Below are 21,887 nucleotides of genomic sequence, written 5' to 3'. Positions count from 1 at the left end.
GTGGAAAGTCACATTTGGGGTCAAGTGAATGGTGTTGTTTCTACTCTTTGGTGAAAAGTATCAGGGTGTATTTGGCCTTCAAGGGAGAAGGATGAGGCAGGGGTTGGATTCAGGTGCATCCAACTCTTTCTTTTTTTCTTCTGGAGACAGAGTCTCGCTGTGTTGACTAGGCTGCAGGGTGCAATGGTGTGATCTCAGTTCACTGTAACCTCTGTCTCCAGGCTCAAGCCATTCTCCTGCCTCAGCATCCTGATTAGCTGGGATTACAGGCACACACCACGATGCCCAGCTATTTTTTGTATTTTTAGTAGAGACAGGGTTTCACCATGTTGGTCAGGCTTGTGTTGAATTCCTGACCTCAAGTGATCCACCCGCTTTGGACTAGCAAAGTGGTGGGATTACAGGTATGAGCCACTGTGCCTGGCCAGGTTTCACTGCCCTGTCTTCCCTGCTCTGAGTCACTTTGTGTGATCTGACAATCAACGACTCCACCCTTCACTGATGTGGATACATTATCTGGGACTGGATGTGTCACCTCCACACATAGACAGGGTTTGGTCAGTGGCTGATGCTGCATCTTGTGGTGCCTGGATTTTGATCTTAGGGAGTTTTAAATAAGCGTTTCTGAAGAGCAGCTTCATTGGTACCTTAAAGGAAGTGACTGAATTGTTCTAAGCCGTTGCATAATATATAAAAGAAACTTTTCCATGTTGCTGTTAACTTTACACTGCTGAGATAAGCAGGCTGTTGACAAGTTAGCCTCAGCAGCACATTATCAGAGAAAGACAGGCTTGTATTTAGACAATTTACACAAATTTATTAGCCTCCTATGACTCAGTAAAGCAATTTGAAAAATATATAGCTTTATAAGGCATAAATGATTTTATGTTTTAACTAAGGTACTTTCTGGTAAACAGTGCCCATACATTTTAGGAAATATTTCAGTCTTTAGAGAATAAGTAAGGCAAAAACAGGTCCAGGAGTCTACAGATGACCTCCCCTCACCACAAGGCCAAGTCATTTTTTTTTTTTTTTTTTGAAACGGAGTTTCGCTCTTGTTGCCCAGGCTGGAGTGAATGGTGTGACCTCGGCTCACTGCAACCTCTGCCTCCTATATTCAAGCAAGTCTCCTGCGTCAGCCTCCTGAATAGCTAGGATTACAGGAGCATGCCACCACACTCCGCTAATTTTTGTATTTTTAGTAGAGACGGGGTTTGATCATATTGGTCAGAATGGTCTCTAACTCCTGACCTCGGCCTCCCAAAGTGCTGGGATTACAGGCGTGAGCCACCATGCCCAGCCAATGCCAAGTCTTTTACTGTTGAAGAGACACATGTCACATACCAGGCATATGAGACGATGCTCCTCAGTGACCGTGATGAATCAGGATAAAACTAAGGGCATTTTGTAACTATATTTCTAAATGTGATAGAGGAAAACATATTTCAAATCATAAACATGACCAAAATTTTTCTCTTCTTACTAATGTGACTTGTAATTCTCATACATCTCACAGTCATTTATGGCTTTTGGTCATATTTATCACTATGGTATATTACACACTTGCTGACAGCAGGTATGGTACTGCTGGCTTTTGGGAAGAAGGCACTCAGAGGTACATGAGATAACTGTTGGTATTATGACTGAATGAAAAATTAGGGTTGCGGCTGGGCATGATGGCTCATCTGTAATCCCAGCATTTTGGGAGGCCGAGGCAGGCGAATCATGAGGTCTGGAGTTCAAGACCAGCCTGGCCAATATGGTGAAACCCTGTCTCTACTAAAAAATACAAAAAATTAGCCTGGCGTGGTGGTGCATGCCTGTAGTCCCAGCTACTCAGGAGGCTGAAGCAGGAGAATTGCTTGAACCCTGGAGGCAGAGGTTGCAGCGACCTGAGATCATGCCACTGCACTCCAGTCTGGGTGACAGAGTGAGATTTTTTTCTGGAAAAAAAAAAAGATAAGAAAAATTAGGGTTGAGATAAAATTTTAAGTACATAAGCATGAAAAGTAAAATTTCCAAAAAAAAAAGATGCCTGGCATTTTATCCACATGGTTATACTGACTCACAATGTCCAAATAATAACAATTTAACAGTATAAGGTTGATCTAATACATGACACCAATGGGATATTTTATTATAGCTTTTTTTTTGAAACGGAGTCTCACTCTGTCGCCCAGACTGGAGTGCAGTGGCGCAATCTTGGCTCACTGCAAGCTCTGCCTCCTGGATTCACGCCATTCTCCTGCCTCAGCCTGCCGAGTAGCTGGGACTACAGGCACCCACCACCACGCCTGGCTAATTTTTTGTATTTTTAGTAGAGACGGGGTTTCACCATGTTAGCCAGGATGGTCTCGATCTCCTGACCTCGTGATCTGCCTTGGCCTCCCAAAGTGGTGGGATTACGGGCATGAGCCACCGCACCCGGCCTTACTATTATAGCTTCTTAATTATTTAAAGATAATATTTGTCAGTATACAGTTATTACAAACAGTTAATTGTTTACATTCATTATCTGTATTCAAAGAATCTTGTCAGGTCTGAATGCTTTCCCATACTGCTTACATTCATAGGGTTTCTCTCCAGTGTGAGTCCTTCCATACATTTGAAGGTGTGAGGCTGATCTGAAGGCTTTCCCGCATTGCTTACATTCATAGGGCTTCTCTCCAGTGTGAGTCCTTTCATGACATCGAAAGCAACTAGAAAAATGAAGGCTTTCCCACATGGCATACACTCATAGGGTTTCTCTCCCATTGAGTCCTTTCATGATATTGAAAAGAAGTGGAATAAAGGCTTTCGCACATTGCTTACACTGATAGGGTTTCTCCCCAGTGTGAATTCTTTCATGATATTGAAAAGAACTGGAAGAAGTGAAAGCTTTGCCACATTGCTTGCCTTCATAGGGTTTCCTTCCAATGTCTTTTCATGTCTATGAAAGGAAGTAGGCAAGCTGAATGCTTTTCTGCATTCTTTACATTCATAGGGTTTCTCTCCATTGTGTGTTCTTGAATGTATTCAAAGGATCTTGGCAAGTATGAATGCTTTCCCACAATGCTTACATTCACAGAGCTTCTCTCCTCTGTGCATCCTTTCATGTATTTGCAAAGAAGAGAAATTATGGAACGCTTTCCCACATTTCTTACATTCACAGGGTTTCTCTCCAGTGTGTGTCCTTTCATGAATTCGAAGATTTTTGACAGATCTGAAGGCTTTCTCACATTGCTTACATTCATAGGGTTTCTCTCCAGTGTGAGTCCTACCATGTTTTCAAAGGTGTGAGGTAGATCTGAAGGCTTTTCCACATTGCTTACACTCATAGGGTTTCTCTCCAGTGTGAGTCCTTTCATGATATGGAAAGGAAGTGAAAGAAACAAAGGCTTTACCCCATTGCTTACACTCATAGGGTTTCTCTCCAGTGTAAGATTTTTCATGTATTTGAAATGACTTGGCAGAATAAAAGCCTTTCCCACATATCTTACATTTATAAGGTCTTTCTACAGAGTGCATTCTTTTATTATTATTATTATTATTATACTTTAAGTTCTAGGGTACATGTGCACAATGTGCAGGTTTGTTACATATGTATACACGTGCCATGTTGGTGTGCTGCACCCATTAACTTGTCATTCATATTAGGTATATCTCCCAGTGCTATCTCTCTCCCCTCCCCCTACCCCATGACAGGCCCTGGTGTGTGATGTTTCCCTCCCTGTGTCCAAGTGTTCTCGTTGTTCAGTTCTCTCCTATGAGTGAGAATATGCAGTGTTGGTTTTCTGTCCTTGTTATAGTTTGCTCAGAATGATGGTTTCCAGCTTCATCCACGTCCCTACAAAGGACATGAACTCATCATTTTTTATGGCTGCATAGTATTCCATGGTGTATATGTGCCACGTTTTCTTAATCTAGCCTATCATTGATGGACATTTGGGTTGGTTCCAAGTCTTTGCTATTGTGAATAGTGCCACAATAAACATATGTGTGCATGTGTCTTTATAGCAGCATGATTTATAATCCTTTGGGTATATACCCAGTAATGGGATGGCTGGGTCAAATGGTATTTCTAGGTCTAGATTCTTGAGGAATCACCACACTGTCTTCCACAATGGTTGAACTAGTTTACAGTCCCACCAACAGTGTAAAAGTGTTCCTATTTCTCCACATCCTCTCCAGCACCTCTTGTTTCCTGACTTTTTAATGATTGCCATTCTAACTGGTGTGAGATGGTATTTCATTGTGGTTTTGATTTGCATTTCTCTGATAGCCAGTGATGATGAGCATTTTTTCATGTGTCTGTTGGCTGCATAAATGTCTTCTTTTGAGAAATGTCTGTTCATATCCTTTGCCCACTTTTTGATGGGGTTGTTTGATTTTTTCTTGTAAATTTGTTTAAGTTCTTTGTAGATTCTGGATATTAGCCCTTTGTCAGATGGGTAGATTGTAAAAATTTTCTCCCATTCTGTAGGTTGCCTGTTCACTCTGATGGTAGTTTCTTTTGCTGTGCAGAAGCTCCTTAGTTTAATTAGATCCCGTTTGTCAATTTTGGCATTTGTTGCCATTGCTTTTGGTGTTTTAATCATGAAGTCCTTGCCCATGCCTATGTCCTGAATGTTACTGCCTAGGTTTTCTTCTAGGGTTTTTATGGTTTTAGGTCTAACATTTAAGCCTTTAATCCACCTGGAACTTAATTTTTGTATAAGGTGTAAGGAAGGGATCCAGTTTCAGCTTTCTACATACAGCTAGCCAGTTTTCCCAGCACCATTTATTAAATAGGGAATCCTTTCTCCATTTCTTGTTTTTATCAGGTTTGTCAAAGATCAGATGGTTGTAGATGTGTGGTATTATTTCTGAGGGCTCTGTTCTGTTCCATTGGTCTATATCTCTGTTTGGTACCAGTACCATGCTGTTTTGGTTACTGTCGCCTTGTAGTATAGTTTGAAGTCAGGTAGCCTAATGCCTTGAGCTTTGTTCTTTTGGCTTAGGATTGTCTTGGCAATGTGGGCTCTTCTTTGGTTCCATATGAACTTTAAAGTAGCTTTTTCCAATTCTGTGAAGAAAGTCATCGGTAGCTTGATGGGGATGGCATGGAATCTACAAATTACCTTGGGCAGTATGGCCATTTTCATGATATTGATTCTTCCTATCCACGAGCATGGAATGTTCTTCCATTTGTTTGTGTCCTCTTTGATTTCGTTGAGCAGTGGTTTGTAGTTCTCTTTGAAGAGGTCCTTCACATCCCTTGTAAGTTGGATTCCTAGGTATTTTATTCTCTTTGAAGCAATTGTGAATGGGAGTTCACTCATGATTTGGCTCTCTGTTTGTCTGTTATTGGTGTATAGGAATGCTTGTGATTTTTGCACATTGATTTTGTATCCTGAGACTTTGCTGAAGTTGCTTATCAGCTTAAGGAGATTTTGGGCTGAGATGATAGGGTTTTCTAAATATACAATCATGTCATCTGCAAACAGGGACAATTTGACTTCCTCTTTTCCTACTTGAATACCCTTTAGTTCTTTGTCCTTCCTGATTGCCCTGGCCAGAACTTCCAACACTATGTTGAATAGGAGTGGTGAGAGAGGGCATCCCTGTCTTGTGCCAGTTTTCAAAGGGAATGCTTCCAGTTTTTGCCCATTCAGTATATGATATTGACTGTAGGTTTGTCATAAATAGCTCTTATTATTTTGAGATACATCCCATCAATACCCAGTTTATTGAGAGTTTTTAGCATAAAGGGCTGTGGAATTTTGTCGAAGGCCTTTTCTGCATCTATTCAGATAATCCTGTGGTTTTTGTCTTTGGTTCTGTTTATATGATGGATTACGTTTATTGCTTTGCATATGTTGAATCAGCCTTGCATCCCAGGGATGAAGCCAACTTGATTGTGGTGGATAAGCTTTTTGATGTGCTGCTGGATTTGGTTTGCCAGTATTTTATTGAGGATTTTTGCATTGATGTTCATCAGGTATATTGGTCTAAAATTCTTTTTGTTGTGTCTCTGCCAGGCTTTGGTATCAGGATGTTGCTGGCCTCATAAAATGAGTTAGGGAGGATTCCCTCTTTTTCTATTGATTGGAATAGTTTAAGAAGGAATGGTACTAGCTCCTCTTTGTACCTCTGGTAGAATTCAGCTGTGAATCCATCTGGTCCTTGACTTTTTTTGGTTGGTAGTCTATTAATTATTGCCTCAATTTCAGAGCCTGTTATTGGTCTATTCAGGGATTCGACTTCTTCCTGGTTTAGTCTTGGGAGGGTGTATGTGTCCAGGAATTTATCCATTTCTTTTAGATTTTCTAGTTTATTTCCATAGAGGTATTTATAGTACTCTCTGATGGTAGTTTGTATTTCTGTGGGATCGGTGGTGATATCCCCTTTATCATTTTTTATTGCATCTATTTGATTCTTCTTTCTTTTCTTCTTTATTAGTCTTGCTGGCGGTCTATCAATTTTGTTGATCTTTTCAAAAAAACAGCTCCTGGATTCACTGATTTTTTGAAGGGTTTTTTGTGTCTCTGTCTCCTTCAGTTCTGCTCTGATCTTAGTTATTTCTTGCCTTCTGCTAGCTTTTGAATGTGTTTGCTCTTGCTTCTCTAGTTCTTTTAATTGTGATGTTAGGGTGTCAATTTTACATCTTTCCTGCTTTCTCTTGTGGGCATTTAGTGCTATAAATTTCCCTCTACAAACTGCTTTAAATGTGTCCCAGAGATTCTGGTATGTTGTGTCTTTGTTCTCATTGGTTTCAAAGAACATCTTTATTTCTGCCTTCATTTGTTATGTACCCAGTAGTCATTCAGGAGCAGGTTGTTCAGTTTCCATGTATTTGAGCGGTTTAGAGTGAGTTTCTTAATCCTGACTTCTAGTTTGATTGCTCTGTGTCTGAGAGACAGTTCGTTATAATTTCTGTTCTTTTACATTTGCTAAGGAGTGCTTTACTTCCAACTATGGGGTCAATTTTGGAATAAGTGTGATGTGGTGCTGAGAAGAATGTATATTCTGTTGATTTGGGGTGGAGAGTTCTGTAGATGTCTATTAGGTCCTCTTGGTGCAGAGCTGAGTTCAATTCCTGTATATCCTTGTTAACTTTCTGTCTCATTGATCTGTCTAATGTTGACAGTGGGATGTTAAAGTCTCCCATTATTATTGTGTGGGAGTCTAAGTCTCTTTGTAGGTCTCTAAGGACTTGCTTTATGAATCTCAGTGCTCCTGTATTGGGTGCATAAATATTTAGGATAGTTAGCTCTTCTTGTTGAATTGATCCCTTTACCTTTATGTAATGGCCTTGTCTCTTTTGATCTTTGTTGGTTTAAAGTCTGTTTTGTCAGAGACTAGGATTGCAACTCTGCTTTTTTTGTTTGTTTTCCATTTGCTTGGTAGATCTTCCTCCATCCCTTTATTTTGAGCCTATGTATGTCTCTGCACGTGAGATGGGTCTCCTGAATACAGCACACTGATGGGTCTTGATTCTTTATCCAATTTGCCAGTCTGTGTCTTTTAATTGGAGCATTTAGCCCATTTACATTGAAGGTTAATATTGTTATGTGTGAATTTGATCCAGTCATTATGATGTTAACTGGTTATTTTGCTCGTTAGTTGATACAGTTTCTTCCTAGCCTCGATGGTCTTTACAATTTGGCATGTTTTTGCAGTGGCTGGTACCGGTTGTTCCTTTCCACGTTTAGTGCTTCCTTCAGGAGCTCTTTTACGGCAGGCCTGGTGGTGACAAAATCTCTCAGCATTTGAATCTGTAAAGGATTTTATTTCTCCTTCACTTATGAAGCTTAGTATGGCTGGATATGAAATTCTGGGTTGAAAATTCTTTTCTTTAAGAATGTTGAATATTGGCCCCCACTCTCTTCTGGCTTGTAGAGTTTCTGCCAAGAGATCTGCTGTTAGTCTGACGGGCTTCCCTTTGTGGGTAACCCGACCTTTCTCTCTGGCTGCCCTTAACATTTTTTCCTTCATTTCAACTTTGGTGAATCTGACAATTATGTGTCTTGGAATTGCTCCTCTCGAGGAGTATCTTTGTGGCATTCTCTATATTTCCTGAATTTGAATGTTGGTCTGCCTTGGTAGGTTGGGGAAGTTCTCCTGAATAATATCCTGAAGAGTGTTTCCCAACTTGGTTCCATCCCTGTCACTTTCAGGTACACCAATCAGACATAGATTTGGTCTTTTCACATAGTCCCATATTTCTTGGAGGCTTTTTCATTTCTTTTTACTCTTTTTTCTCTAAACTTCTCTTCTCACTTCATTTCATCCATTTGATCTTCAATTACTGATACCCTTTCTTCCACTTGATTGAATCAGCTACTGAAGCTTGTGCATGCATCACATAGTTCTCGTGCCATGGTTTTCAGCTCCATCGGGTCATTTAAGGTCTTCTCTACACTGTTTATTCTAGTTAGCCATTTTGTCTAATCTTTTTTCAAGGTTTTTAGCTTCTTTGTGATGGGTTCGAACGTCCTCCTTTAGCTTGGAGAAGTTTGTTATTACCGATCATCTGAAGCCTTCTTCTCTCAGCTCGTCAAAGTCAAAGTCCAGCTTTGTTCCATTGCTGGCAAGGAGCTGCGTTCCTTTGGAGGAGAAGAGGCGCTCTGATGTTTAGAATTTTCAGCTTTTCTGCTCTGGTTTCTCCCCATCTTTGTGGTTTTATCTACTTTTGGTCTTTGATGATGGTGATGTACAGATGGGTTTTGGTGTGGTTGTCCTTTCTGTTTGTTAGTTTTCCTTCTAACAGTCAGGACCCTCAGCTGAGGTCTGTTGGATTTTGCTTGAGGTCCACTCCAGACCCTGTTTGCCTGGGTATCACCAGCAGGGGCTGCAGAACAGCAAATATTGCAGAACGGCAAATGTTGCTGCCTGATCCTTCCTCTGGAAGCTTCGTCACAGAGGGGCACACGGCCGTATGAGGTGTCAGTTGGCCCCTACTGGGAAGTGCCTCCCAGTTAGGCTACTTGGAGATCAGGGACCCACTTGAGGAGGCAGACTGTCCATTCTTAGATCTCAAACTCCATGCTGGGAGGACTGCTACTCTCTTCAAAGCTGTCAGACAGGGACATTTAAGTCTGCAGAAGTTTCTGCTGCCTTTTGTTCAGCTATCCAGAGTGCATTCTTATGTGTGCTTGTGTCCTTTACTGAATTTGAAGGTTCTGGGCAGACCTGCAGGGTTTCCCACATTCTTTACATTCATGGTTTCTCTTGATTGTGTGTCCTACCATGCATTCAAAGGTGTGAGGCAGATCTGAAGGCCTTCCCTCATTGCTTACACTCATAGGGTTTATCTTCAGGGTGAGTCCTACCATGCATTCGAAGGACTGAGGCAGCTCTGAAGGCTTTCCCACATTGCTTGCATTTATAGGGTTTCTCTCCAGTGTGAGTCCTTTCATGGTATCGAAAGGAACTGGAACTACTGAAGGCTTCACCACATTGCTTGCATTCATAGAGTTTCTCTCCAGTGTGAGTTTTTTCATGTCTTTGCAATGATTTGGGACAATAAAAGCCTTTCCCACATAGCTTACATTTATAAGGTCTTTCTCCAGAGTGTATTCTTATGTGTGTTTGTGTCCTTTCATGACTTTGAAGGTTCTTCATAGATCTGAAGGCTTTCCCACATTCCTGACATTCATAGGGCTTCTCTCCAGTGTGAGTCCTACCATGCAATTGAAGGTGTGAGGAAGATCTGAAGGCCTTCCCACATTGCTTACACTCATAGGGTTTCTCTCCAGTGTGAATCCTTTCATGATAACGAAGGGAACTGGAATGAATGAAGGCTTTACCACATTGCTTGCATTTATAGGGTTTCTCTCCACTGTGAGTTTTTTCATGTCTTTGAAATGAATTGGCAGAACAAAAGCCTTTCCCACATATCTTACATTCATAAGGTCTTTCTCCAGAGTGCATTCTTATGTGTGTTTGAAAACTTGTAAGAGAGGATAATGCTTTCCCACACTGCGTACATTCATAGGGTTTTTTCCTAGAGTGGGTCCTTTCATGTATACGAACATACTGGGGACATGTGAATGCTTTTCCACATTCCTTACATTGATAAGCCTTCTCTCCCGTGTGAATCCTTTCATGTCTACGATAGCATCTGGGACTATGAAATGCTTTCCCACATTCCTGACATTCATAAGGCTTTTCTCCAGTGTGAGTTCTTTCGTGTATTCGAAGGGTAGCAGAATAACTAAAGGATTTACCACATTGTTTACATTCGTATGGTTTCTCTCCAGTGTGAGTTCTTTCATGGATAAGATATAAACTGAGACAATGGAAGGCTTTCCCACAAAATTTACATTTATAAGGTCCATCCCCACTGTGCATTACCATGTGTCTTTGAATGCTTGAATGGGAAATAAAAGTTTTTCCACATTCTTTACAAGCATAGGGTTTCTCTCCAGTGTGATCCCTTTGTGGTGTTCTAAAGGAGGGGCGATATCTGAAGGCTTTTTTAGGTTGTTGACACTTACATGGCTTCGGTCCATATTCCTGATACTCATAGGCCTTGTGTCCAATGTCACCTCTGATGTTCATATTAAAAGATGAGTTACCTAGGCCAACTTCTCCACACACAAAGCTGTCACATGATTTTATTTCAGGAGAAGCTTTCTTCTCCTGGAAGTTCAGCCTGTCATCTGGAACCGGGGTAAAAGTTTCTCCACAATGACTGTCTTCTTTAATTTCATTGACTTTCTTTTCTATGAGACTCCTGTCAAAAATGAGAAGCACATTACAAAGGGTTTGTTTATAAGTAATTTTATATTAATCAACAAGTACTGAACTTGCATTTTTAACACTGTCCATCAAAGTGTAGGCTTTCTGCCCTGTCTGAATTGTTTGAAGGTGACTGGACAACACATTCTACAAGGTGACCCAGTCATAACTATTATTTAAAAAACTGTTTATATGGGGCTTCTTAATACTCTTCCCATGTAAACTATTTTACAAATACTAAATACTCTGTGTCATTTTTCTTTTATTTAGGGGTCTTGTCCTGTTGCCCACACTGGAGTGCAGTGATATCATCATAGCTTACTGCAGCCTTTACTGGCTCAAGTGATCCTCCTGCCTCAGCCTCCTGAGTAGCTGGGACTACAGACTACAATGCCCAGCTAATTTTTTGCTGTTGTTGATATGTGGTCTCGTTATGTTGCCCAGGCTGTTCTTGAACTGCTGGCCTCAAGCTATCCTCCTATCTCCACTTCTCAAAGGATTGGGATTACAGGAGTGAGCCCACAGCCTAGGTCACATTTACATATGTTTTTTGATCAAATATTCTAAAAATAAATGAATTTGATCCTCGACTTAGTTCTTTGTTTTACTTATTTTTAATATATTGTCATATTCTAAGATTGTCTAGAGAGACACTGCTTTGTCTTGTAAGTACAAATTACCTGAAGTTTCTCCTGGGGTTTTGGTACTCATATTCAATGTTCTGGTCTTTCCAACTTTTTCCTAAAATATAGACACAGAAAAATAGTCCTGAGGCAGTATAAAATTGTGAAAAAATTATTAGATTCTATGCCCATCATTTACTGCAGCCATATCTCATTTATTCATCAAAGTATTTCCTGTCTATGTTCTAAATCACTCAACAGCATTAATGAGCTAGAAACACTGGTTCACTAATGGACTGAGGGAAGGAATATTGTCATCCTTACCTATAGAGGTCAGGTTCCTGAAAGTTTCCAGCATCACTTCCCTGTAGAGTTTCCTCTGGGAAATATCCAGCAAAGCCCACTCCTCCTGGGTGAAGTTCACAGCAACATCATCAAAGGCCACTGGGTCCTGAAACATCTCACATGTGTAGAGGAGGATGGGTGAGAGTGACAGCACTGGGGGCCTAGACTCTATTCCCAAGAAGTTCTCAGGATGCTGTGGACTCCAAGGGTCATCAGATCCCTTTCTCCCTGTGTATACTTACTTTCTTCCATAAAGCAATTTTTTTTTTTTTGAGACAGATTTTCACTCTTATTGCCCAGGCTGGAGTGCAATGGCGTGATCTCGGCTCACTGCCGGGGTTCTACCACTTCTTCTTCCTCAGCCTGAGTAGCTAAGATTACAGGCATGTGCCACCATGCCTGATTAATGTTGTATTTTTAGTAGAAACGGGGTTTCTCCATGTTGGTCAGGCTGCTGACCTCAGGTGATCCGCCTGCCTCAGCCTCCCAAAGTGCTGGGATTACAGGCGTGAGCCACCAGGCCTGGCCAGCAGTTGTTTTTTTTTCAAGACAGCATCTCGTTCTGTTACCCAGGCTGGAGTGTAGTGGCACCATCGTGGCTCACTACAACCTCTTACTCCTGGGTTCATGCAATTCTCATGCCTCAGCCTCCTGAGTAGTTGAGACCACAGGCATGTGCCACCACACCTGGCTAGTTCATAAAGCAATTGTGATGCTAGAACTGAACAAGGGCTAAAGCCACAGCAGGATAGGAAATGTATTTACCGAACCCAGGGAGAAAAGCGAGTTGCCTGGGCTGTCCCTAATGTCTCTTTGGACTGTGGGTCTTTGGACTGTAGCACCTGTCATGATAGAGTCCTATGAATTAATATGCAGAAAAAAGTTAACATTAGCAGTCCTGAGGCTGTGTATCCTTGAAAATGCCTGTTCCCAAAGTGTAATCTTTGATGATATTGTCAGAGGAAGCAGATAGCTAGCAAAGAGCAGGAGGGGGAGCCCCTGGGAAATCCCACACCCCCAGGGACCACCCAAATCAGGCATGCTAGATATAAGCAGAGAGGAGGGGAACAACCTAGGTAGAAAGAAACTTCCATTATGATGCCCAGGAATCATTCATTTTGCAGTTATCCTGTCAGAATGTAGCTAGATAGATGCTGATAGGGCAAAGGGGACATTCCTAAAAAATACCTGGCACTGTATGTACTCAAGAGAGCAAACAAGAAACTCTTAAGAGATACCCAGGTGTCATAAGCACAGATTTAACCACTATACCACCTTCCTGAGGTGGCAGTAATGAGCAATGCAGCCACCCACATATCCACTGATGGCTAAATGGAAAAACAAAATGTGGTAAGCATATATATAAAATGGGATATTATTTACTCTTAGAAAATGACATCTTAGCCGGGCATGGTGGCTGACGCCTGTAATCCCAGCACTTTGGAAGACTGAGGCGGGCAGATCACCTGAGGGACAGAGTTTGAGATCAGCCTGACCAGCATGGAGAAACGCCATCTCTACTAAAAATACAGAATTACCCGGGCATGGCGGCACATGCCTGTAAACCTAGTTACTCAGGAGGCTGAGGCAGGAGAATTGCTTGAACCCGGGAGGCAGGAGGTTGTGGTGAGCCAAGATTGCACCATTGCACTCCAGCCTGGGCAACAAGAGTGAAACTCCGATTCAAAAAAAAAAAAAAGAAAGAAAATAATATCTTGGCCTACACTACAACATTCATGAAACCTCAGGATAATTGAAAAAAGCAAAATACAATAGAATTCATCTTAGAGAACTTATGTAGATCTATCAAACTATCTCAACTGTACATGTAAAATTTCTTAAGCTGATAAGTTTTACATTTTGTTTTAAGATAAGTAATGATAACAAATCATGGTAGCAGCCAGGCATGGTGGCTCACGCCTGTAATCCCAGCACTTTGGGAGGTTAAGGTGGGCGGATCACTTGAGGTCGGCAGTTTGAGACCACTCTGGCCAACATGGTGGAACTCCATCTCTAAAAAAACACAAAAATTAGCCAGGCATAGTGGCACGTGCCTATAGTCACAGTTACTTGAAAGGCTGACATGGGAGAATCATTTGAACCTGGGAGGCGGAGGTTGCAGTGAGCCGAGATCGCGCCACTGCACTCCAGCCAGGGCAACAGAGTGAGACTCTTAAAACAAACAAAACACCATAAGAATGTCCTAATAGAGGCAGAAAAGGCATCTGACAAGCCTTAACCAATTTATGCCTAGTGTTCCATTTTTGGAACGCTAAGCATGTGGGAATTGTTTATATCCTACTGCTTAAGGTCATGGCCAAAGTCTGATTTTTCACACGTTGGCAATTCAAAAAAGTGCAACCTCCAGCATAAATAAGTTAATATCTCCTGATGATTAAAAATGCTCAATAAATTAAATATAAAAGAGAAGATTCCATAAGATGACAAGAGAGGCACTAGGAACATAGAAACATCTACTATAAAGACATGTATTAAAAATGCAAACACAGAGGCCAAGGCAGACAGATCATTTGAGCCCCTCAGTTCAAGACCAGCCTGGGCAACATAAGGAGACCCTGTCTCCATAATAAAGTAAAAAATTAGGCATGGTGGCACAAAACAAATGGTATTGAAACAACTGAATTAGCAAGTGCAAAGAAATGAATTAGACACAGAACTGCACCTTTTACAAAACTACTTCCTAATGAATCATTTACTTAAATGGAAAATGCAAAACTCACAATTTCTAGAACGTAACACTGAGAAAACCAAGACGACCTTGGATTTGGCAATAAGGTTTCACACACAACACAAAAAGCATGATCTGTGAATGAGAAAATCGATAAATTGGACTTCATTTAAAACAAAAATGTTTTGGAAAAGACTTTGTTAAAAGAAGAAAAAGACAGGCAGCAGACAGGGACAAAATATTTGCAAGACACTATCTGATCAAGGATTGGTACCCAAAAGGTATAAAGAACTCCTAAAATTCTATAAGAAAAAAACCAACCAATCAAAAAATAAGCAAAAGGCCGGTTACGGTGGCTCATGCCTTAATCCCAGCACTTTGGGAGGCAGAGACGGGTGGATCACCGAAGTCAGGAGTTTGAGACCAGCCTGACTAACATGGTGAAACCCCGTCTCTAGTAAAAATACAAAAATTAGCTGGGCCTGGTGGCGTGAGCCTGTAATCCCAGCTACTCAGGAGGCTGAGGCAGGAGAATCGCTGGAACCCAGGAGACAGAGGTTGCAGTGAGCCGAGATCACGCCACTGCCCTCTAGCCTGGGTGACAGAGCCAGACTCAGTCTCAAAAAAAAAAAAAAGCCCAATCTTTCCAAGTATACCTCCCCCTAAAGAATGTAATTATGGCAAACAAACATATGACAGGATGCTCTACATTACATGTTATTAAAGAGCAAATGAAAACAGCCCGGGCGCAGTGGCTCATGCCTGTAATCCAGCCCTTTGGGAAGCTGAGGCGGGTGGATCACCTGAGGTCAAAAGTTTGAGACCAGCCTGGACAACATGGTGAAACCCTGTCTCTACTAATAATACGAACAGCAGCCATGCGTGGCGGCGTACACCTGTAATCCCAGTTAATTGGGAGTCTGAGTCAGGAGAATCGCTTAAACCCGGGAGGCAGAGGCTGCAGTGAGCTCAATCACACCATTGTACTCCAGTCTGGGCAACAAGAATGAAACTCCGTCTCCAAAGGAAAAAAAAAAGGAAAACAAAAATAAAGCACCAGCAAATACCTGGTGGAGTAGCTAAAATCCAAAACATTGACACTTCCAAATGCTGGAGACAGTGAACTCTCCTTCACTAGGGATGTGAATGGAAAATTCTACAGCCAATTTGGAAGACAGTCTGTGGAGCTCTGAAGAAAATAGGCATGGTCTTACTGATTCAGTAGTCTCATTCCTACATATTGATTCAAATGAACTGAAAACTGATGTCCACACAAAAGTCCTCCCACAAATGTTTTTAGCAGCCTTACTCATAACTGCCAAAAACTAGAATCAAACAAGGTGAGTCTTTAAAAAAAAAAAATAGATAAGGTCTCACACTGTATCTACCAGGCTGTTCTCTAACTTCTGGCCTTAAGCAATCTCATCTCAGTCTCCCATGTGCTGGGAACTCAGGGATGAGGCGTGACACCAGGCTCAAGATGAGTCTTTCAGTAGATGAATAAAGAAACAAACTATGGTAACATCTGTACAATGGAATGTTACTCAGTAATGAAAGAAAGTGAGTGGCCGGACATGGTGGCTCACAAGTGGAATCCAGGCATTTGGGAAGCTGAGGCGGGAGGATCACCTGAGCTGGGGAGTTTGAGACCCTGTCTCTCACAAAACAAAAATCTTTAGATAAAGAAAGAAAAATAAAAAATAAGTGAGTTGTCAAGCAACAAAGGTATCGAGAGACCTTCAATGCATATTTTTACATGAAAGAAGCAAGTCTGAAATGGCCACTTACAGCATCATTCCAAATATGTGATATTCTGGAAAATGCAAAACTGAGGCAGGAACATCATCATTTGTTGCCAGGGATAAATAGGGGTGGCAAAAGAGGGAGGGGAGACATAGAATTAGGAGGAGCACAGGGGATTTTGAGGGCAGTGAAACGCTTCTGTATAAGACTGTGATGGTGCATACATGACACATGTAGTTGTCTTAAACCACAGAACACAAAGAGTGAAGCCTAATGTAAAAGATGGACTTTAGGTAATAATAACATTGGCTTCTTCAATTTTCATCATGTTCACATGTAATATGTTCTTGCATAAGTTGTAGGATACACTACACAAAGTCAGTATGGTTTTTTTGGTTTAAAACAATTTTTTTTTTTGAAACAGGGTCTTGCTATGTTGCCTAGGCTGGCCTCCAACTCCTGAGTCCAAGCTGTCCTCCTGCTTTGGCCTCCCTAAATGGTAGGATTACAGGTATGAGGCTCAGCACCTGGCCAGTCAAGATGTTTAAAACAGTGGGAACTATGCTGGGCGTGGTGGCTCACGCCTGTAATCCCAGCACTTTGGAAGGCTGAGGTGGGTGAATTATGAGGTCAGGAGTTCGAGACCAGCCTGGTCAATATGGTGAAACCCTCTCTCTACTAAAAATACAAAAATTAGTTGGGTGTGGTAGTGTGTGCCTGTATTCCCAGCTACTCCGGAGGCTGAGGCAGAAGAATTGCTAGAACCCGGGAGGCGGAGGTTGCTGTGAGCCGAGATCATGCCACTGCCCTCCAGCCTGGGCAACAGAGCGAGATTCTGTCTCAAAAAAAAAAAAAAAAAAAAAAGCCAGGAGGAACTATGAGCCTGGAAGAAAACTGCGGGAACTCTGTGGATTATCTGCTCAATGTTTTGGGGAAACAACCACTGTTCTAAATAATAAAACCCATTAAATAAGAAAGTGAATTAAGTATCATTCCATATAAGGTTCATAACTGAGTTAAAATAAAATCCAATATGAAATATCACATATTGGTTATCATTTGCATGAAAAACATGCAAAAATAAAACATACTGATGAGGATGCAGACCCAGGTTGTGAAAGTATAAAAAAAAGTAAGGCAGTTATCTTATTCCCAATACTGGCTCCATCATTATTTGGATTAATTGTGCAATTCTTTTATGTATTTTGTGCATATGTAATATTTTTAGTAAGATTCTAGAATGCACACTCTATACAGAAATAACTATCAGTGAATTTTAATTATCAGCAACAGTCTGCTAAATATAATTTTTAAAAGAGCACACTCTATTGAAACTAATTTTTTTCTTTTTTCTTTTCTTTTTTTTTTTTTTTTGAGATGGAGTCTCACTCTCTCACCCAGGCTGGAGTGCAGTGGCGCCATCTTGGCTCACTGCAACCTCCGTCTCCCAGGTTCATGCCATTCTCCTGCCTCGGCCTCCCGAGTAGCTGGGACTACAGGCACCCACCACCACGCCCGGCTAATTTTTTATATTTTTAGTAGAGGCGGGGATTCACCATGTTAGCCAGGATGGTCTCGATCTCCTGACCTTGTGATCCACCCGCCTCGGCCTCCCAGAGTGCTGGGATTAGAGACGTGAGCTACCGCACCTGACTCTTTTCTTTTTTTTTTTTCAAACAGGGTCTCATTCTGTTGCCCAGGCTGGAGTGTAGCGGTGCAATCATAGCTCACTGCAGCCTCGAACTCTTAGGCTCAACAGATCCTTCTACCTCAGCCTCCTGAGTAGCTGGGACTACAGGCACGCATCACAGTGACGAGGTAATTTTTTGTATAGGCAAAGTTTGCCATGTTGCCGATGCTGGAATAATCTCTTTATTTTTATTTTTATTTTTATTTTTATTTTTATTTTTTGAGATGGAGTTTCACTCTTGTTGCCCAGGCTGGAGTGCAATGGCATGATCTTGGCTCACCGCAACCTTGGCCTCCCAGGTTCAAGTGATTCTCCTGCCTCAGTCTCCCAGGTAGCTGGGATTACAAGCATGTGCCACCAGGCCTGGCTAATTTTGTATTTTTAGTAGAGACAAGGTTTTTCCATGTTCATCAGGCTGGTCTTGAACTCCTGACCTCAGGTGATCCACCCACCTCAGCCTCCCAAATATTGGGATTACAGGCATGAGCCACCATGCCCAGCCACTAATTTCTATTAAAACTAATTTTCTTCAAGTCCAAAAAAGTCTCAGGAAGGATATAAAATGATTATTATGCAAAAAGTCTACACTGAAAAACATCAATATAAAATGAAATAAATGAAAAAATGTCATGTGTCCTTAAAAGGAGATTAAATAGCACTATGATGTAACGTTTCTGAAATATGACTACAGTTATATTTTAGTCCATGAAATTTACAAGGCAGTTTGTTTTTTTCACTAAAATTAAGAAAAAACTACTTCTAAAAACTGAAATACAAGACAATGACTAAGAATAGCCAAGATGCTCTATAGAGTATGGTTGGGGGGGTGTTACAGCATGAATATTTGCATCACTCCAAAAAAATCACACATTAATAACCTACCCCCCAATATAGTATTAGAAGTTGACATCTCTGAAAAGTAATTAGGATTAGATGACAGCATAAGAGTCGATCCTTTCTGAATGAGATTAGTGCTCTTATGAGAAGACACAGGAGAGCCGGCTTCCTCTCCTCTGTCACGTGAAGAAACACAAGAAGACGACCATCTGCAAAACCAGGAAGCGGGCCCTTACCAGACACTAGATCTGCCAGCTGCCTGAACATGGACTTCACAACCTCAAGAACTGCCAGAAATAAATGTTTATCCCTTAAGTCACCCAGTCTATGGTAATTTGATATAGCAGCCCAAGATGACTAAGATAGACAAGCAATATACCCACTAAACACCACAGCTTTGAACGTTATACTAATTAAGAGAAAATGGTATTATCAGAGAGATGGAAAGATAGACCAATGGAAAACAGCAAATTGTGAAACCAGGGCATCTTTTTTTTTTTTTTTTTTTTTTTAACGGAGTTTCACTCTTGTTGCCCAGGCTGGAGAGCAATGGTGTGATCTCGGCTCACTACAACCTCCATCTCCCAGGTTCTCGTGATTCTCCTGTTTCAGCCTCCTGAGTAGCTGGGATTACAGCCATGTACCACCACGCTTGGCTAATTTTGTACTTTTAGTAGAGACAGGGTTTCACCATATTGGTCAGGCTGATCTTAAACTCCTGACCTCAGGTGTTCCCCCCGCCTCAGCCTCCCAAAGTGCTGGGATTACAGGCGTCAGCCACCATGCCCAGTCTGGACATCTATTTAAGGTAATGTGAAACTATGACAAACCAGGTATTGCCAGCCAATGATACAAGTGGTGAACACTTAACAGAAAAAGCAGCGACAAATGGTTATCTACAGGAGAATAATCAGTTTACTACCCATCATCTCCATATACAATAATTTAATTAATTCTAGAGTTGCCTCTTATACTGAGTTCTTATAGTTATATGTTAACTTAGCATGCATTTTCTTTATGGATTTAACTTTCTCATAACGGAAGAAAACTTTATTCAAACTCAACAGAGTTTCTAGTTCTCCACCTCCTCCCATTTCCTCCATGTGGTCAACTCACATATATTTCTTACACGACTGCATTCTGGTGACCACCTCCCTGTGGGACAGCTAGATATAACCAATTTGACTTGTTCCACTGACCCTTACACCCCACATGGATGGCACAGACCACCTCTTAATCACAGTGCGACTTCACAGAGCTAGTGCCTGCTTGCTCTAAATCCAGCAGAAACAACTCCCTGAGCGACGTCTCCTTGGTCAATTCCCTGGACCCCGAGAAACGCTTTGGCCCACAGGCCCCCGTCTGTCTTGCTCCCCACCTGCTGGTTGAATGTGCATCCTGGATGGTCCCCCCACTCTGTGTTGCTCTGCAGCTGTGCTGCCCTCATCTCCTGGGATTGTGAGCCATGCACTGTATGTCATGGGCTTTGTTGAGTTGCCTCTTCTGTGTCTCACTGACCTACGCAATCATTCTTGGATTGGCTCTAGTGAAAAATGCAATGTAAAGTTAATTTGAAACACTCAAGCTGCAATCTATGAACAATTCTTTACAAGGGACAAGCCCACAGAGGGGCAGTGCTGGCTGGAACACAGTGATGTCTGACTCATGTGTCAGCACAGTCACCCTATCACATGAGACATCTCTCCACCCCCATCCTGCTCACCGAAGCGCTCATGACTACTTTCCACCAACACCGCACTATGCCCCCCTGTGAACCTCAATTTCATATTCTGATTTGCAGGCTACTGGTCCACCCCATTGGGGTGGGCTTTCCTTGTCTTTTGGGGTTTTGTCTTCCTTCACAGTTGACACAATCCAGAGGACAGGAATCATTTCTCCTTTCCCTCAATAGCACCATCCAACTGGCTGACCAGCCATGTGTCTCCAACTTACGAAAACTGGGACTGGGAAAGAAAAGCTGAGCATCTCGAGGGGTTGACTATCTAGATGCAGAGTATACTAGGAGTCTCCTTCCATCGTAAGGCATTCAGCTGCTCTCTTGGGAGTCCCCATTCTCCTACCTCAGTCTGTCCCCTGGGAGGAGTGACTCAGGGGCTGATACTCACTAGACCCTCCAAGAGACATGGCAGCTGTGGGAATATTAGGTCACCCCAATTCTGCCACCCAGGACCAAGAAAACATAGGAGAGTGTGCTGAAGACACAATACCCTTTGAAGTTTCCAAAGGGGAGCCTCAACCAAAAGACAATCTGATAAGATCTCTGTTTTTAGGCCAGGTGGGGTATCTCACACCTGTAACCCCAGCACTTTGGGAGACCAAGGCGGGTGGATCACGAGGTCAGGAGATAGAGATCATCCTGGCTAACATGGTGAAACCCTGTCTCTACTAAAAGGCTCCTGTAGTCCCAGCTACTCGGGAGGCTGAGGCAGGAGAATGGCGTGAACCCGGGAGGTGGGGCTTGCAGTGAGCCGAGGTCGTGCCACTGCACTCCAGCCTGGGCGACTGAGCAAGACTCTGTCTCAAAAAAAAAAAAGATCTCTGTTTTTAGGATAGATGAAAGGAGGAGATGCATACAAATTTTCACACGGGAGTGTCTGGTGGTGATTCTCTGAACGTTTCACATAGAGGAAAGGAGAAGCGCTCAATGACTATTTCCCACCAACACTGCATTGTGTCCCCTGTGTACCCCCATGTATATCTTGCTTTGCAGGCTATTGCTCCACTATGTTGGAGTGGCTTTTCCTTGTCTTTTGGGATATCTCTCCCTTCACAGTTGAGACAATCCAGAGGACAGGAATCATTTCTCTTTTTCCTCAATAGCAACATCCGATTGGCTGACTGTCTATTTGTCTCCAATTAATGGAAAGTGGAGTTGGGAGAGAGAAGTTGAGCACCCCAAGAATTGGTTATGTAGATGAAGAGTATACCAGGCATCTCCTCCACCATAAGGCATTCAGCTGCTCCCTCGGGAGGCCCCACTCCCCTAAGGCACTAATACCCATGAGACCCTCCAGGAGACAGGGCAGTTGTGGGCATCTTGAGTCAGCCCCGGGCAGTTCTAAAACCCAAAACCAGGAAAAGATAGGAGGGTGTACTGAAGACACATCACCCTGTAATGTTTCCAGAAAGGAACCTCATCCCAAAGACATCCTGATAAGTTGTCTGTGTCTAGGAAAGAAAAGGAGGAGAGGCAGAAAGGACTTTTTTTGGGAAAATGCCTAGTGGTTATTCTCTG

At 42.1% G+C, this 21,887-nt stretch overlaps 1 protein-coding gene and 1 pseudogene across 6 annotated transcripts in view; both read right to left on the bottom strand.

Annotated features, from left to right (window-relative positions):
- The window catches only part of LOC100986646 (zinc finger protein 69), a 39,728-nt gene that overhangs the window by 9,036 nt on the left and 8,805 nt on the right, over positions 1–21,887 (bottom strand). For 2 of the 6 annotated variants that reach the window (XM_034945049.3, XM_034945048.3), the window contains exons 2-4: positions 11,652–11,778; positions 11,385–11,445; positions 10,461–10,699 (exon numbers count right to left, since the gene is read on the bottom strand). In XM_034945049.3, the coding sequence (XP_034800940.2) occupies positions 10,461–10,699; positions 11,385–11,445; positions 11,652–11,778 (427 nt within the window). Of the gene's footprint in view, positions 1–791; positions 10,700–11,384; positions 11,446–11,651; positions 11,779–21,887 lie in introns of those variants that run through there. The other 4 variants (XM_057300612.2, XM_034945050.4, XM_055103637.2 and 1 more) reach the window with 4 other exon arrangements.
- On the bottom strand, positions 792–3,431 carry LOC103785273 (zinc finger protein 440-like; annotated as a pseudogene).

Source organism: Pan paniscus, chromosome 20 (genome assembly GCF_029289425.2).
Source record: "Pan paniscus chromosome 20, NHGRI_mPanPan1-v2.0_pri, whole genome shotgun sequence".
Classification (NCBI taxonomy): domain Eukaryota; kingdom Metazoa; phylum Chordata; class Mammalia; order Primates; family Hominidae; genus Pan; species Pan paniscus.
The sequence above is the reverse complement of the archived record's forward strand: the minus strand, read 5'-3'. Positions and strand labels throughout refer to the sequence as shown.